Raw genomic sequence first — 15,825 nt, 5'->3', positions numbered from 1 at the left:
CTGCTGACTGTTATCAGCGAACGCTGAGCCTAAAGCAGGGCGCCGGCCCCCCTCGTCGTTCGTTCGAACGGTATAGATAGGCAACGATGTGATTGATAGGCCAGGAGACAGACTCTATTAGCTCGTACATAAGACATCATAGTGGTTAGAGGGATATTTAGCGTATAACAGTACAGGATGCAGAAGGATGCAGAGGGATGCGATATCGATGCGACGTGCCAATTTATGGGTTAAGGTGTCAAGTGACAATATATCCAGAGAACCGTCCGTCCAACATAATACAGGTACAAAGCGTACGATCTCCACAGCGCAGGTCTCAGGAGGCTAAACGTGATCAAGCGCTCGCCAGCTTCTCTTGGCGGGCAGAATCTGACGACTCTGAGAGCTTGGTATCGTAGTCCCGATGGTCGCTGCGCACTTCGTCGGCAACACCGGCGACGGCGGCCATGGCACGCTGGCTGAGGTCTTCGCCATCGAAGAGTGCTGCTGTTTCTTCCAAAGTCAAGTTCTTCGTCTCGACAATCATGAAGTAGAGGAAGACGAATTGGAAGGCGAGCCAGCAGCAGTAGAAGATCTACAGAGGTGTCAGTCCTCGGAAGACGATGTACTCGACAGTACAATCTGCTCACATAGTACTTCCACGCAATGTTCTGCAGTGCGATTGGGTTCACGTACTGATTGAAGATGAGTGCTAGTGACACTACGAAGTTAAACACATTAAAGCCTTTCGCACGGATAGCGAAGGGCAAGATTTCGACAGTGTAAGAGACGATTAGTGGCGTGAATGCAAGGCTGCGCAAAGCGAGGACAGTCAGCTGACCTTCGCCCTGCAAATGACTAGCACTTACTCATAGACGGCATAAAATAGGAAAATAAATGCAATAACAGCATGCGCGGCGGCCGGGTTCCCCTTCAGCGCAAACTCCGCAGAACAAACGGTTTGCAAGCTGAAGAAGATCACCATACCGCCTGCCGAAGTCAGGAATAGAGCGCGGCGGCCGGCACGGTCCACGAGGAAGGAGGCAAATACAGCCCAAAACAGGTTCCAGATGGCGAGAATACTGTTGACATATGAGCACACATCGCAGCGGCGTTAGAGGTGGGTAAATAGCTGACCCAGTAATGAGCAGCTGCACGGTTGGGCTGGTAATGCCGATGGTATCGAACACCTTGTTCAGGTAGAACGAGACCAGTCCATTGCCCGACCATTGTGAGAACCACGCGATGGCGACAATGATAACGATACGTTTCCTGTTGCCCGGTGTTGATACCAAAGATTTCCAGCCAACGTTGTTGGAATCTGAATACTATGGTCAGGTGCGAAATATCTGGCTGCTCTAAATAATCTCACGCTGACGATCGGAGTCGATCGCTGCCTTGATCTCCTCGAACTCGTATTGTACGAGTGGGTCTTGATCGTCGCCATCTGCATGGTAGTAGGCAAGGGTCTTCAGAGCCTCTGCATCCTTGCCCTTCGAGATGAGCCAACGGGGGCTTTCGGGGGCAAAGAGAACCAGGCAGAACTGAAAGGCGGACGGGAGCCCTTGCAGAAGAGAAGGTATCCGCCAAGACCACGTGCTGGCAATATTTGACGTTCCGAAGGTAGTCCAGGAAGCACTAAGCAGATCGTCGGCCGTCAAAATGTGGATGCAAGGTTCCACTGAGAGAGATACTCACATGATGTTACCCGAATACCACAATGAATTGTATAGAGAAGTCAGCTGGGCACGGTAGGATGGATAAGCCACCTCCGTGACCAACATTGGTGCCGCATTAGCTGACATTCGTATTCAGCCTTGTAGCATAACTAGAGACATACGGAACCCCGACTTACCGGCGAAGGTCAGACCGAAGCCGATGCAGAACCTTGCTCACAAATTCAGACAGAGTCCGCACTAGACGCGTGCCAGCTTACCTTGCCCCAATGAACATGCTCAGATTGTATGACGCTGTCTGAACAGCGACCCCAACCAACATGATCGTCGCGCCAACCCAGATAGCCCTCCGACGGCCAATGCCGTCAGAAACATAGGGTGCGAACGGATATCCCGCGAGGGAACCAATGTTCTATGTAGATATGAGGTTTTTGCGCAATGTAGCAAGGGCTTGGAGCTCACTTGGATCGCGTTAAGCAGACCTAACTTTCCTCCCGCCGGATGACCAAAGTATGTTTCCCACTGGTCGAGCGATTGGAAACTATTCATGAGACTATTGTCGAAACCATTCGTGGAGGACGTGATAATACTGGACGTGAGGGACTAATCTCAGTCACCACCCGCAGATTGACCTGTGCACACTCACAGGAGGAGGATCCAGAAGTGGAGGTAAATGAGGCTGACGAAGTGCATCGTGTCAGCACACCGACATGCGGGACGACGTAGGCAATGAGCATACCGCTTGTTGTTGTACCACTTCCTGTTAGGATCGACAAGGTGCGCATAGTGTGCGTCGCTGCCGGTAGTCGCTACGGCGCCGCCAGCCATTATGTACGAGGAGTTGTGAAGATATTAGTGAGCGTGCTGCAAGAAACCGACGGAAGAAAAGAGCGTGTAGGTTTTATAGATCCCAATAGAATGCTTTCGGGCGATGTCCCTGGCGTGCGTCCCGGAGGCAGTCAGGTCACACCGCAAGTCCAGGCGCCCGAGTAGACACGCGAATGGATCTTCTCTCGCGTAATTTCCCCGCGCACCCTCCGGCCTCCACTTTCCCTCGGCTCGTCATTGGCCTTCAGTAGATTGTACGCTCCGAGTGATGGTACCCAGGCACGCAGGAGCATGTGCCCCATCAACACTGAGTGTACCAGTTTGTCGTACCCAAGCCGTATCGCACGCCATGGGCGTCGGTACGCTACCCGCGAGCAAAGCGGCGATCTTGGCCTTCTTTAGTAATGACTATACCGCATTTATTCATTTTCATCGACTTCACATCCGAACGCCAGCCTGGGGTTCATCTAGATGTGAAAACGAGCAGGCCGAGAGCAGTGCTGAAAAGGCATTGTGCATGTTCCGCCTGTCTCGCGACAGTGATTGCTCCGTCAGCAATTGACGCGCCTAGGATAAATTGCTTCTCCGAAGGCTGGCCTAGCCTACCCAGGGTATGAGACTGCTGTATTCCCCGCGTCCGAATCCGCTGGCATGAACCCATTGTAATGTCGAGCAGGCTCCGACGATACAGCACTCACTCGTGTATATAGAAAGTGGCAGTTTACCTAACATGAATGCGATCTGGAGAACAACGACGCCGTGGGTGCGGGGATGTGGGGTTGCCGGTGCGGCACCCCACACCAAACACCCAAGATAAGATCTTGCGCGTGGGGGGACCAGTGCTCCTATGTTTCTCCGATGTTGCAGCGACAATCACTGGTTTGCAAGACCCTGCTTTAAGCAAGCGAGTCTGTACGGGTTTCACGGACCTGAATTGATGCATCGGGCCCCATTTCTACCTCGGTTGATATTTTCTGTACGTTTGAACATTTTTCAGACGAGCTAGCTCAGACATTAGAATAACTCACAGCTAACGATGTATTGACATTTTGGTCCGAGGGGGTACTCTTTCTCTAGCGGGACTGGTCATATTGTCCGCAGTATATTACGCATGCTAATAAACTGCCAATACATCGGCGGAACTTTAGTGATGAAAGAAATCTCTCATCTATATTTCCACGCCTCGTCGGCCGAAGAGGATTGTGATTCAGAGCATCCTGACCACAGAGCATGTCAAAGACTGAAGGTTGAACCTCAACTCAAAATGGCGGTGCAGGTGGCTACGTCGCCTATCAAAACCAGTCGCTCCCGATACCACCGGCCGTTAAGACGAGCACTCCTTACACACTGTGGTGGTGTTAAATTAGCCACTGCCCGACTTTTGTGCCCCATTATCACCGTAAGTTTGAACTTCTCCTGAGTAACTTTTAACGAACTAAATTAGAGGACTCCAATGTTCTTGTCCACAAATAGATGCTATATACCGGCGAAACATTTCATCACTTTATGTAGCACGAAGACAATATGACAATGGCGTCGACAGTCCGAATATTTTGTTAGTAAGCGACGAGAAACAACATAGTACATGCACAGCAAATACGATAGCAGCCTCCAGGTGATAATATGAGTGAGCGAGCAGTGGTCAGAGCATGGTGGTAATACAAGGGCATACATGTATATACGGAGATACGAAGCGAGTGAATGGGTTTGCAAGCATGTGGAGAAACTACCCCTCTGAGATGCCTTCTGAGGTGCCTGAGGGTCGCCGCTGCCCCGCGCGCATGTTCTCTAGAACATGACTAGGGCTTATGGGATCGGGGGTGCCAGGACGATCGGCAGGGCTTGTAACAGTGGGTTCAACAACTGAAAGACGCGTCCGGCGACCGAATGCGACGCCCCAGCTAGTGGCAAGACTAGCCAGCCTGCTGCTCGCAGTGACCGCAGAGCCTGGAGACCCACCTGCACTGCCGCCGGAGAATGTGTTCGTCGTGGACACGATAGCGGACGAATTCCGCGGCGTAACATGGTACGAGGTCGTGCGACGTCGATTCATGAGACTCGACATACCTTCCGTCGGTGATTCTTCTGGCGAGGGAAGACTCGACTCCTGCGGCAGGTCGGCAAAGCCGATGGACGGCGACACAGTCGCAACCGCCTGTTCTGAGATAGCTGTCGTTGCGACCGCCTTCGCAATACCTGGTGCACCGCCGAACGGTATTCGGCCGCCAGAAAATTTAGATGACGTAGACGCCCTGGACGCGCGCGAGCCTGGCCGCAAATACGACGGGCCATGCGGCGTCTGTGCCTGGGACACCGATCCGGTATGTGTCGGCGAAGGCGGCGGACGCGGTGACGCAGCCGGAGACGGCGTTTTGGGCCGTGATGCTGGAATGAACTCGAGCGACATCTCGGGCGGTGGCGCCTGAGCGAGCAAGCGAGACAACGACGACGGTCCTGCGGTCGGCGAAGAGTTGGCACGGGTGCGGACCGGAAACAGACGTGACGTCGGCGGACGAGTTGCGCTAAACGCATCTTCGACCTCGTTCTCGGGAGGCCCAGGTGGCAAGGTACCAGGCTCCTGGAGCGGCGGGCTGGGAATCGGCGGGCTGGTCGATTCCTTAATTTCTGATGGCTTCCTCCCGGATTCCCGCCGCTTCGTTGGATAGCCAGGTTGTGTCCAGTCCTCTACCTCTAACATGTAGTACTTCACGCCGTCCCCTAGGCCGTACGGGTTTGTATCTGGATCCTATAGTCAGCCAAGGTCAGCTGCTGTTGCGTGAGCTGCTTGGCTATGCCGTGAGGAATACGTACTCTATGATCTACGACGCGCTCTGTCATCGAAGTGATCCTGGCCACAATCCATTCTCGCGTCTTTAGTTGCTCCGCGAGTTGCCCCGTAGCCTGTAAGAAGTAATGCGGGAAAGAAACTACAATTATAGAAGCGAAGGAGAAACTTCGGGTATCAGTGCCTGGCCCCACCTCAAGCCTCAGACCTGAACGCACCGTTGAACGCCGCCCACGGCTTCGACACCGAGTTGCGAGTTGGTAGGAAGAGCGCCAGGTCACCCTTGGTAAAGTTCCTGAAAGAGATCTTCCCCTTCGACCGCTCGCGATACTCCTTGCATTGTTTCTGCCACTTTCGTATCGTCGATCCAGCTTTGTTTATAGCCTCGATGAAATGATCGTGGTCGAACGCGCGCAATGCGTCGAGGGCAGCGGCTGGATCGGATGGATCGATGGGAAGGGGCTCACCGAACTGGTTGACAATGCCGTGTCTTCCGTTACTCAAGATCGAGTCTGTCATGGTTGCGTGATTCGCCGCTTTAGTCCCTGGATGGGCGGACATAGCTTGAGCCGCCATGAGAGCCTTGACGTGTGAGTCTCGGAACGCGAGAGCGACATCCAAAATCTGAGCTACCAGCCTGTCGCTGTTATCCAAGCGATGTTCATAGTCGGCCTGGGACACCCTGCCTTGCCGTAAGTCATCTCGGAGCACGCGCTCGAGATGCTGCGCCTCGCGAAGCAGGTGCTCCACTCGTTGCACTTCCTCTCGCGACCCGACAGTGTCCGAGAGCGCCATGTCAGCCTGTGCACGCGCGTCCTTCAGTTGACGTTCCGTATCCTCTAGAGCGGCCTTTAGCTCGGAGAACTGGTGCTCCAGCACAGCACGATCCCCGTCAGCCTCAGCGATATGATCCCGTATGACTCGGTCGTGCTCCGTTGCCTGTGCACGCAACAGCCGCTCCTTCTCCTTGCCAGACTCCATCAGAGCGCGCTTTACATCTTCGCTCTCAGTGCGCGCCTCCTTGATTTGCATCTCCAGGTCTTCACCCCGTGCGCGTGCCGCTTCTAGCCGCGCGAAGGTTAGCGCCTGTTCCTCTAGTAGGGCGGCAACCTTGTCCGCATTGTGTTTCTCGATTGCCTTGACGTGCTTGAACTCCGCGTGCACCTGTGCAAGCTCCTGGCGGAGGATCTCCGCGGCCTTTGTCTGTTCTGTCGCCTCCGCGAGTGCACGAGTCAGCTGGTCCCGGTGCCCATCAGCTTGCGACGACAGGTCGGTATTCCGGTCCTCCAATATGCGCCTAGAAGTGGATTCGCTCTCGAGTTGGGCCTTGGCAGAATGTAACTCCCGCTCCAGTTGTTCATGGGCAACCTGCTCCGCTTCCAGTGCAGCCTTAAGCTGCGCGACCATCTCTTCATGGGCACTACGCTCTCTCTGGTAGGCTGCCTCACTGTCCGCATGTGCTTGCCGCAATTCTTGCACTTGCAGCTCTAGCTCAATGTCATCTTCAGTGGCTGAAACACAGCAGTGAACATTTGTCAGAATGCGTCAGACCGGATAAGATTTGGATAGCGCGTGCAACACTTACGTCGCCGCCGATGACTCGTTAGGCGCGAGGCCGATAGCACTAGGCACAAGAAGGTGAGCCGTGCCATCCCTGATTGTCTAGGCGCGTAACAACTTACGAGAGCGCTCTGCAATCCGGTCGAAGCCCGACTCTAGATTGTCCATCTTACCTATCAACCTCTCTAACCCTGTGCGCGCCTCGCGCACAGAGTTCAGCGCTGCCTCATCTTGTCGATCATGGGCGAAGTGCTCGAGGTCATCTAGGACCCTCTGGAGGGCTATCAATGAGAGGGCGCTGAGCAAAATTTGAGGAAGAGAGCGAGCGGCGGGGTACGGACCATCGATATCGGCGCGCTCCAGCGTGTATGCTGACTCGGGAGAGCCCGAGGGCGAGAAGTCGATGCTAGGCACCGCGTCGTCCATGCCGGGAGTCGTGAAAGGAAGCAGCCCGTTCACCTCTCCCCGATACACCTGCCGTCGCTTCCGTTCACCAGCTCTGAAACCGTCGAATTAGCTCCAAGCTCCATAAGAGCATGTGGTAGCAGAGGCGCACGAGAGCTTTGCCATCACCTCTAATATACTTTGTGTCCGCTGGTAGAAAAAGCGTGCTATGCAGAGCGTTCACATTCCGCCGATGAGTTACATATAAGGGACTTACCGAACTCCTTACGTCTGACAATCTCCACAACAGTCGACCCATATGCATACAGCATGCTATGCAACCGCTGAATATGTGAGAAACTGGTCTTTGCCTTCAGCCCGCTTTGCAGGGTGCTCATGGCAGGCGGCAGCTCGGTCAGGTCATTGTTCAACAGACTGATCCGCCGCAGTGCGTTCACATGATGGTCGGTATATGAGTTCTGTAGTAGTCACAGAGGCCTTCCTGGTGAATGAGGACACAACATGTGGTTAGGGCGATGAGACGTACTTTGAGCTCGGTGATGTACTGCAGTTCGGTGCGCATATCGAGGTCAGACTGGCGGAGCTCTGTACATCCATCTTATTCTCATCCTGGCGAGTTAAGAAACCAATTAGGCGGCGTACCTTGCAGCAATTTCTCCGTGGATGACGTAGGTTCTAGAGGCTCGGATGAGTTTCCAGCGCAGCATTAGAGTCAGCGTATTCTTACTCTCTGCAGCTCTTTCAAGGGTAACAACATTGTCCAGAACTCCTTGTGACCGCTTAACGCTTCCGGCCGCATCCTCTAGTAGACTGTCGGACATCGTAAGCTGGTTGATCGAACAGAGAGAGATGACGGTTCCACCTCTGGTCATTCACCCGAATGCGCACGTCCTCCGCACCCTTATTCAACCTCGACATCATCACATGAACCTGCTCGCACTTGGCTTGCAGCTCCTCTGTCCCGCGCTCATGAGATACGGATGAGAACCCACGTTCGCAGCGCTCACCGTGTGTCTTCACACAACTCTCTGCCACTTGCTGCATCTTGAATCGGCTCACATAGTCCCCCAACGTCCGTGCTCGCTCACCCGCGTCCTGCGCGCGTCGTACCTTCTCGCTGAGGAATTCCCTGTGTACCGGGACGCGCTCCACGATCTCCAGGTCCGCGCTGACTCCTGCGAGCAAGACCGCCTGCTTATCCAGCTCCCGGCTAGCAATTGATGCTATGCCCTCGAATACATCAGATATCGCCAAGACGTGAAGATCGAGGGAACTAGATGCTATGCGGAGAGCCTCCTGCTGGTATCGCATCGACGTTGCCAAGCGTTGTATGTGCTCATAATGCGTCTCAGCGGTATGCAAATAGGAACTCGCCAGTTGTGATGGGCGGAATGGTGGTGTGGAGGTAATAGTGTCTGCACAAAGATGAGCAAGTCCTGCAGACTACCTGAACACAAGATGCGCACCTTCGATAGGGGGTTGCAATGGGGGTTCTACCCGCAATTCGCCCAATACCTGAAGGACATCTAGGTCTAGATAGCGCTTGTTGAATACATAGATGGTCTACAAGGACGAACGTAAGCATGCGAACATAGGGACGGCTGAGGACGCACCTGATCCTGGACTCCAGCGAGGTCGCGGATGCTGTCCTTGTGAAGGCGACGTCCGTCCGAAAGGTACGCTAGTACGTCATCTTGCGGTACACCGATCTTTTCTTCTAGAAATGACTCCAAGTGGTTTGCGCTAAAACAGGTTGTAGATTGGTTTGATGCAGGTCTGACCGAATACGCACCTCTCGAGGTCCCAGAGCGTAATGTCGAGCTATCAGCATATGAGATGTTGCACAATATTTCCAATGCGTTCCGTAGCGCACCTGGATGATTTCCCCATCTTCCGCACGGCATATCTGTATCATGGCGGTCGGTGGGAGAACACAGTTGAATGTCAGGCCCGACGCCTGTTCGCAAGCAGCAACCGCACCCTGGCGGCGCCCAGCCGATCGGGCAATATCACGTGGTTGAACCCATTTCTCTGTTCTCAAGGTGAGCCAGCAAGTCTCTACTTCACAGTGGGGCAGTAGGATAACTGGTCCGCTCAGCTATAAATCACAGCTACTTTCAGTCAACCTCTGGTTCATAACGCAGCATGAACGCAATCAATTAGATGCGATTGTAAGGTAGATGCACCACTAGCGCCGACGGCATCCTATTATGGAGGCATTCCTTCTTGAAACGGCAAGCCAGTGAGCGCCACACGCTTTAACTAGTAGCCCTGCCATTGCCTAAACTTGTCTCCTATTTTGATAAATTTTAGCTATTGAGCATTGCTCAAATTACCAGTATAGCTGAGAGCGGGAGATGTGCATCCGGTCGTCATGAAGTCAGCATAGGTCCAATTATTCAACGTTTTTCAATGTGATTCAGACCTAGTTTCACTGTCGTGGGTCTACCAGACATGCACCTGGAACACTTAGACAGCTTGCTGATAGAATGATCATCGTATTCAGTAATGTTGCCGTCGTTGAATTCGATGAAAGCCTGACGCCACATCGGCGCTTAAGGGGTACCTTTTTGCTCATTGCTCACTCGCTGTGCGCCAGCACTGGATGCCTTCACGCAGGATCTGGACGATGCAAACCGTACTCTGAAACAGACCCGTTATGTCGGTCCATGCCGTCTGGCTGAAGACAAGCGCCCAGAGGGCGGCTGTTACCAGACGCTACCAACAGGTTACCAACAAGTGACTAACCAGGGTGGACATGGATGAGGTTAGCAGAATGATCGTGTGTGAGCCAGCGAGAAGAGAGCGGTGCCTGAAAATAACGTCTGCAATGCTCGGAGGGGTCCCTCCGCCAGATGCAAACAATCCAGACTCTTCGGCGTCTAACAACACGGCAACGGTCATTATTTTCGAGGTCAGTCAGATCAGCCGCGTTGCCGACAAGATTTAGAGCTCGATTATATTCTAATCGTGTCCAGACCCCTGCGGGAAGACATCCACTTCGCAAATACTTATGATGTTTGCACATTCAGGTGTTCAAGGCGACCCTGACTACGGTGATTCACCTCCCGACCTCTCTTGGCAGTCTGCACGGTTATTTTTGACGTCGACATTCCCTCATCGGTTGATCAGTAGCAGGATACAACTCTGCTTGCTTCTCAAGAGCTCCTTTCATTCCAGCCGCGTGGATTCATGTAGCTTATCGTGAGCTCACGACGTCCATCAGCACGTCCTACCGGTCGGTGCAGCAAACTCCCGGTGATTCCCTATGCCCCCGCGGCCACTCGACCCGTCACACTCGGCGCAGAGCGCACGAACTTACTAGCATGTAACAAATATACCATCGTCAAGAGTGCACGGTCCGATCTCGTCGCACCTATCACGCCTCTTTCTGCGAAGCGCCACTAAAATTGTCTCCCCCTGGGTTCCTTTCAAGCTCCCCCATGTCTGTTGCACCTCCTGACACGGCACCCTCCCGGCAGTTCGAACCACAACACCCCGCATCGCTTCTCTACTTCCTTTTCCGAAGTCCCCCGCCTGGCGCCTGATAGCAGCGACTCAGAACACTGCTTTCCCCGGAGATGCGCTGCGCTGCTCGACACGCTGGAGGATCACGGCCACGGCCCGTCAACCCTATGCGGCGTGCTTCTGTTACGCAGAAACGCCCTGGCGCCCCGGTGCCCGTGCCCGTGACTGAATTGCTCGCTATCTACGACAGCGACAGGTCCTGCAGGCTCAGCACGGACGTGCGATGCTTGCGGGTCTTCTCGCCCGCTTCTGTTACATGTACAGCCTTGTATAGCGACGACCTTCCGTGCGTCGACACGAGATCGACCGGCCCTCGCCTGACCCCTGTCCGCTCAGACAGTATCAGGCGAGGCCTCCGCCCATTCTATCCGGTGCGGTCCACGAGACTGCGTATCTTCACTATCTGCACCCACTTCACGCCCGGGTCCAGGTATTTCTCGAGAACGCCCAACTCAATCAGACACCTGCACTCATCTTCCTGCGATCATCATGTGTCTATCTGGATTTTGCGCCCACCCACCTCCCTCCCCGACTTGCTGTTTATGATCGAGCAGACGCACCCCTTTCTCTCACCGCGCATCTGCACGTACATACAGAGCCTACTTACTGCTTCCAATTCCAGGATACAGTCTCGCGCTCGGAACTCGGCGCGTCTATGGTCTGTGTGTCTGAAGCTTATTTCCTGGCGGACCAATGCCGGTCACCATTGTCAGATTTGGCACATCCTTCCGGCAACTTATCGCTATTCGCTAGCCGGAGGCCCAGCCCGCCGTACGACAGTAGCCAATCACAACCGGAGCCCCTAGAGTCTCGGGCTGCCATTGGGCAAGTCACATCAGCGTCTGCGCCTCGACGGCGAATGGCGGTGGAAAGGCTCTTGTGAAGCCCGCGCTCGGGGGTTGTTGGATGCGACACCAATATGGGTCGTGTGTCCGCCGCCATCGGACTGATCGCTCGATAAATAGTGGCTAGAACGAGCGATGTGCTGGGACGGGCATGGATTGTTCCACGCTTTTGGCTTGTGCCCAAAATACCATCTGCACGCGATTGGTTTTCGGGAAAGGTGCATTCAGGGGTGGTGCGTGACGGCAAAAGGCGCACTTTTCCTGTACTTACTGGCATCTGTGCGTCGTATTTGTGGTTTCAAAGTATATTATTACTCTATGAGTTCATTTCGCTGTATATATGCTTCGGCGCCATTTACCCTTTGTGATCGGCTTCGATATCTAATGCAGACAGCGCTTCGGTTCAAAGATTGCGCCTGGCAAGGAGCGCTGCGTGATTGAGACACAAAACACTAGGAAGTGTGAATATATGGAAGTCGGCGCATTACCGTGTTCAACGGACTTTTTGGTCTCACGCTCGGTTAGCGACGGTGATAGTGGTTCACTGAAGCGGTGTCTGAAAGTTGCTGTGTCTTGATCAACCTGCCACATATAAACAAGCGCTGGCAGCGAAGGTGGAGTGCGAATGGAATCGACAGGACCTCCTCCGATCCTGGTCGAGTCAGACCGCTTATGTTTGAGTCGGCCGAATTAGATGCTCAAACAAGGGTATAATGAGGGGCGTCCCTCATTGTGATGCTCTATGCGAGCTGCGAGGCCGCTTGGCGACGAGCGTGGACATGAAACGGCGGGATGAACACAACGCAAAGGGCAACGAGGCGGGCGGCGTACGTACAGTCTCACTCACAGCGGCTCGGGGCCTAGAACCATGGCGCCGCACTGGCGAATTTGTCGACCCCGGAACAATTCGAAGGCTTCGGGGCCCAGACGGTCTCGACCGCCACCTTCCCAAAGCGCGCCACTACGCCCGCGTGCGATCAGGAGCGAATGGTGGCCACATCGAAGCCGCGCCCCCGATTCCGGCCGCTCCGGTGCCAATCAGCCGCCTGGCTGCAGCTGAGGGCGGTGTCGAGGCCCGCGGGTATCAGCGATTCATTGCGATCAGGATAAACGAGCGTAACACGACCCCCCATCGAGTGTTTCCGCACACCCGAGCGGCCGCACGTCGCAAATTTTCATTGGCGGGCAGCTGTCTGCTCGGGCTGGTTTGTCTTGGAAGAAACCGGCGCCTGGTTCGCCGTGGGCGGCACCCTCGATCTGATGCTGCGGGACGAAGACGAAATGGGGTTGGCAGTGAGTTCGCGCGCGCGAGTCGCGATACGTGAATTGGTGAGCTCGCGGGGAGTCGCACATCGGGACGAGAGGATGGAGAAGCACGGCGAGTGACCACGCCTGCAGGCTACGGGCGCACGGGTCCCCATGGATCACGAAGGCGTTATCGATGCGGGCCATCGCCGGAATCGTCGAGTGGGATTGGCTGGAGCCTCGAGTTGGCCTCGAGGCCAAACTCCGAAAGGACCACTATTGGCCGGCAATGCCGGGATTATCGGGATAAGGAGCGGAGAGCGAAAACAGGGGGTTTCATTGGCGGAGGGCGGAAAAAAAAGAGACAGCGGAGGTTGAATGTGGCGTCTGGACGTCATGGGGATGAGAGAAGGGCGTTATGTCATATGGGCTACCGGGGCGGCCACTGCGCTCGTCCTCGAATAATCCTCCGGCGCCTTTCACCGCCCCGCTATAAATCTCCCTCCTGGTTGCCATGATTCCCCGATAGGAACCGCCTCCAAATCCCTCTTATATTCGTCCTCCCCGGTGTGTTTCAACCCCCATCCAACCCCGCCCTCCACCTAACGCCCCCCTTGACGAACTCACCTCCGCCCACGATTCCCTCTTCCGCTATGCCCGGCCTGGTCAGCGATGCCACTCGCATCTGGGAGCTGAACATCTATTGGGCTCTGCACTCCCAATGCGGGATTTGGGATCCAAAGGGCAAGGGCGTTGACATCTGGGAATGCATCCGTCCCCGTGCGTACTGCGATCCTCCGAGTATCGTCTTTTCATCTGACGCGATCTTCTTGCAGATAATTCAACGTCAGGCACACAAGTATGTTCCAGCAGCACTCTCCTCTGTAGCCTATGTCTCATCGTGTCTTTTTGCCCACAGCCACCAAATAGCACGTACTGGCGCTATATCACTCGCCGATAGCCACACTGGTGCTCCCGGTGTGGGCTTGCAGGTCATCCACGTCCCCCTGGTTAAACAACTGGATCCATTGTCCTTGGACGCATTGCTATGCCTTCCTCGACAATCGTCCACTCATGCCCTCGTTGCGCCACCGACGTCCCTCGCGACACCCATACACAATTCCTAGTCGCGCCCATCCGCTGTCGCGCCGCGGCGGCGCTCAATAAATACACGCTGGGCGCCGAGCCTTCCTCCAGTGTACACCCGGCGCTATACAAGCGCTGGCGCTGGGCGAGCTGTTTAATCAATCAGTCTCCACTGGAGGTTTGATGCCATGCAAGCCATAGCAACCCTTTTTTCTGCCTTCCCTAATTCTCGCCCCTTTCACCGCCTAGTCTTTGGATTTATTTGCGCGTTTCTGCATCATCCCGTGATATCGTGCTTATCTGCCTTTTTGGTTCGTCTTATGTATTTGGGCTCCCCTCTCTACCCCTACCCCACTCGCTCCCTTGGCAGACGATCACGTCCTCTGTCGGCCGGAGCATAGCGATAGTAATGTGCTAGTGTGTATATCACCCGCTCTCGTGTGTTCTCACTGTTACTGTTTTACTTACCACTAGCATTGCCTGCATTCGTAGTATACAATCGGTCCTAGTAGCGTAGCCTACATCATCACCCACGGTCGCAATAGCATCTGCATTCTGTTCTCGCACTCACCCTCCGTCTGACTGCATTCCCGCATTCTCCTCGCTTGATCAGCTCATCTGCCATGAATGGCATCTATTTTGCCCTCGCAGCGCCGTGCTTATCGCCCCCCTGCTTCTAGCCCGCGCCAAACCGGCGGCTTCCCCAACCCCAATCCCTGGCACAACGTCATGTCCCCCCGTGCGTCAGCCGACCACCAGGACGTATGGTCGGTTGTGGGGATTGTGTTCGCAAACCCGTGAGCGCGGAGCATATAGCATACGACCCACGGTGCGACCTGACGCCATGCCGTCACGTCTCGAGGACCCGCGCGGGGTGCGTACAGTGGACATGATCGAGTTTTCGAGCGGCCGAATCGCCGGAGGCTGTTGAAGCACGGCACGCGTCGTCGGACGCGCAAGGCTGGCTGGTGGCCTGACGCGCGTCCACCGCCCACCCCGCGTCCCGCGCGCGCTGCGGGGCAGCCGCGGCCCAGGGGATCGGCGACGCCGGGGCAGATCGCAAGGATGCGTCTGCCGCCCGGCGTCCCACAGCCCGCGACTCCACCGTGGGGTGCCCCGTCCGCCTTCTGGCTTCTCTGGCTTCTCGCAGGTGCTTCGCGTTCGTCACCTACAGCCGTCGCGCCGTCCGGCCGGGCTCGCGGGGGCAGGAGGCTGTTGTCGCCAACGATTACGATTCGCACCCCCGAATGCTGGGCCCCACAGACAGCACCGCAACGCGCGCGTCTCGCCGCGAACGCGGCGTGCTATACGAGGCAGGAACGGGGCCCCAGAACGTCAGAGCCAGGACGCTAGTCTTGTGGGCGCTCTCCGCTCTAGGGGCTGCTGCTGGCTGCAGTGCTGATGGGGATACGCGCGCGCCCTGATGCTGTTTCTGGGGGACGAAGGCGTGCGATGCTGACCAGAGCGCAGGCAGGTGCGATATCATACGACCATTGATGCATGGATGCGCTGTGCAGGCTGAGTGCGAGCGCGGACGTGCGTGGGGTCATGAATGCCACCGGGCCCGGCGATCAGAGCGGGCCTGAAGCACGCAGAATATGAAGCGGGGAACCTAGAAAAGGTGCGAATGCTCGACGAGGTTCTGCGGGCGTTGCGTAAGGATGCTGAGCTCATGCTGTGATCTCTGCAGCGTGCTGGGAGGATCTGGACCCTGGGCACTGCACAGAGCCCGACTGCCCGACTGCGACCTGATCCCAGCTGCGCGGGCGGTCGGCGCGCCGATGGTACGGAGGTGAAATCTTCAACGGCCGGGAGCGGACACAGCACCGTGTGTGGACGCGTGACAGAACGGCGTGATGCCTCCATCATGACAGCCTTGGATGTTCCC

General features: G+C 55.5%; 4 protein-coding genes across 4 annotated transcripts; 2 read left to right on the top strand and 2 right to left on the bottom strand.

Moving 5' to 3' along the window:
- Positions 1-90: 90 nt before the first annotated feature.
- On the bottom strand, positions 91-2,483 carry POSPLADRAFT_1066421 (hypothetical protein; the record flags this gene model as incomplete). Its single annotated transcript, XM_024482070.1, has 11 exons — positions 91-574; positions 630-792; positions 849-1,061; positions 1,117-1,300; positions 1,352-1,617; positions 1,678-1,777; positions 1,835-1,866; positions 1,916-2,067; positions 2,118-2,244; positions 2,302-2,334; positions 2,395-2,483. 11 exons carry the CDS (start codon positions 2,481-2,483, stop codon positions 335-337), a joined length of 1,599 nt encoding a protein of 532 aa, XP_024337816.1. The 3' UTR covers positions 91-334.
- A 1,726-nt stretch (positions 2,484-4,209) lies between these two features.
- POSPLADRAFT_1057962 (hypothetical protein) lies at positions 4,210-9,148 on the bottom strand (the record flags this gene model as incomplete). Its single annotated transcript, XM_024480983.1, has 17 exons — positions 4,210-5,229; positions 5,295-5,410; positions 5,487-6,779; positions 6,854-6,892; positions 6,951-7,109; positions 7,170-7,327; positions 7,385-7,439; positions 7,490-7,691; positions 7,760-7,818; positions 7,876-7,908; positions 7,961-8,043; positions 8,096-8,189; positions 8,241-8,648; positions 8,700-8,796; positions 8,847-8,976; positions 9,026-9,054; positions 9,107-9,148. The coding sequence occupies 17 exons, from the start codon at positions 9,146-9,148 to the stop codon at positions 4,210-4,212; spliced, it is 4,017 nt and encodes a 1,338-aa protein (XP_024337815.1).
- Positions 9,149-13,469: 4,321 nt separating this feature from the next.
- On the top strand, positions 13,470-14,502 carry POSPLADRAFT_1182190 (hypothetical protein). The gene is made up of 3 exons (XM_024488901.1): positions 13,470-13,631; positions 13,688-13,710; positions 13,771-14,502. Exon 3 carries the CDS (start codon positions 13,900-13,902, stop codon positions 14,119-14,121), a length of 222 nt encoding a protein of 73 aa, XP_024337813.1. The 5' UTR covers positions 13,470-13,631; positions 13,688-13,710; positions 13,771-13,899; the 3' UTR covers positions 14,122-14,502.
- Positions 13,505-13,812, top strand: POSPLADRAFT_1057961 (hypothetical protein; the record flags this gene model as incomplete). Its single annotated transcript, XM_024480982.1, has 3 exons — positions 13,505-13,631; positions 13,688-13,710; positions 13,771-13,812. 3 exons carry the CDS (start codon positions 13,505-13,507, stop codon positions 13,810-13,812), a joined length of 192 nt encoding a protein of 63 aa, XP_024337814.1.
- Positions 14,503-15,825: the final 1,323 nt, after the last annotated feature.

The sequence above is a fragment of the Postia placenta genome, assembly GCF_002117355.1.
Source record: "Postia placenta MAD-698-R-SB12 unplaced genomic scaffold POSPLAscaffold_9, whole genome shotgun sequence".
NCBI lineage: Eukaryota > Fungi > Basidiomycota > Agaricomycetes > Polyporales > Adustoporiaceae > Rhodonia > Rhodonia placenta.
Note: the sequence above shows the minus strand (reverse complement) of the source record. Positions and strands in the feature narration are given on the sequence as shown.

Excerpts from the sequence above, each read along its gene's own strand:
- POSPLADRAFT_1182190 (XM_024488901.1), top strand. The coding sequence starts at position 13,900 with ATGCCTTCCTCGACAATCGTCCACTCATGCCCTCGTTGCGCCACCGAC.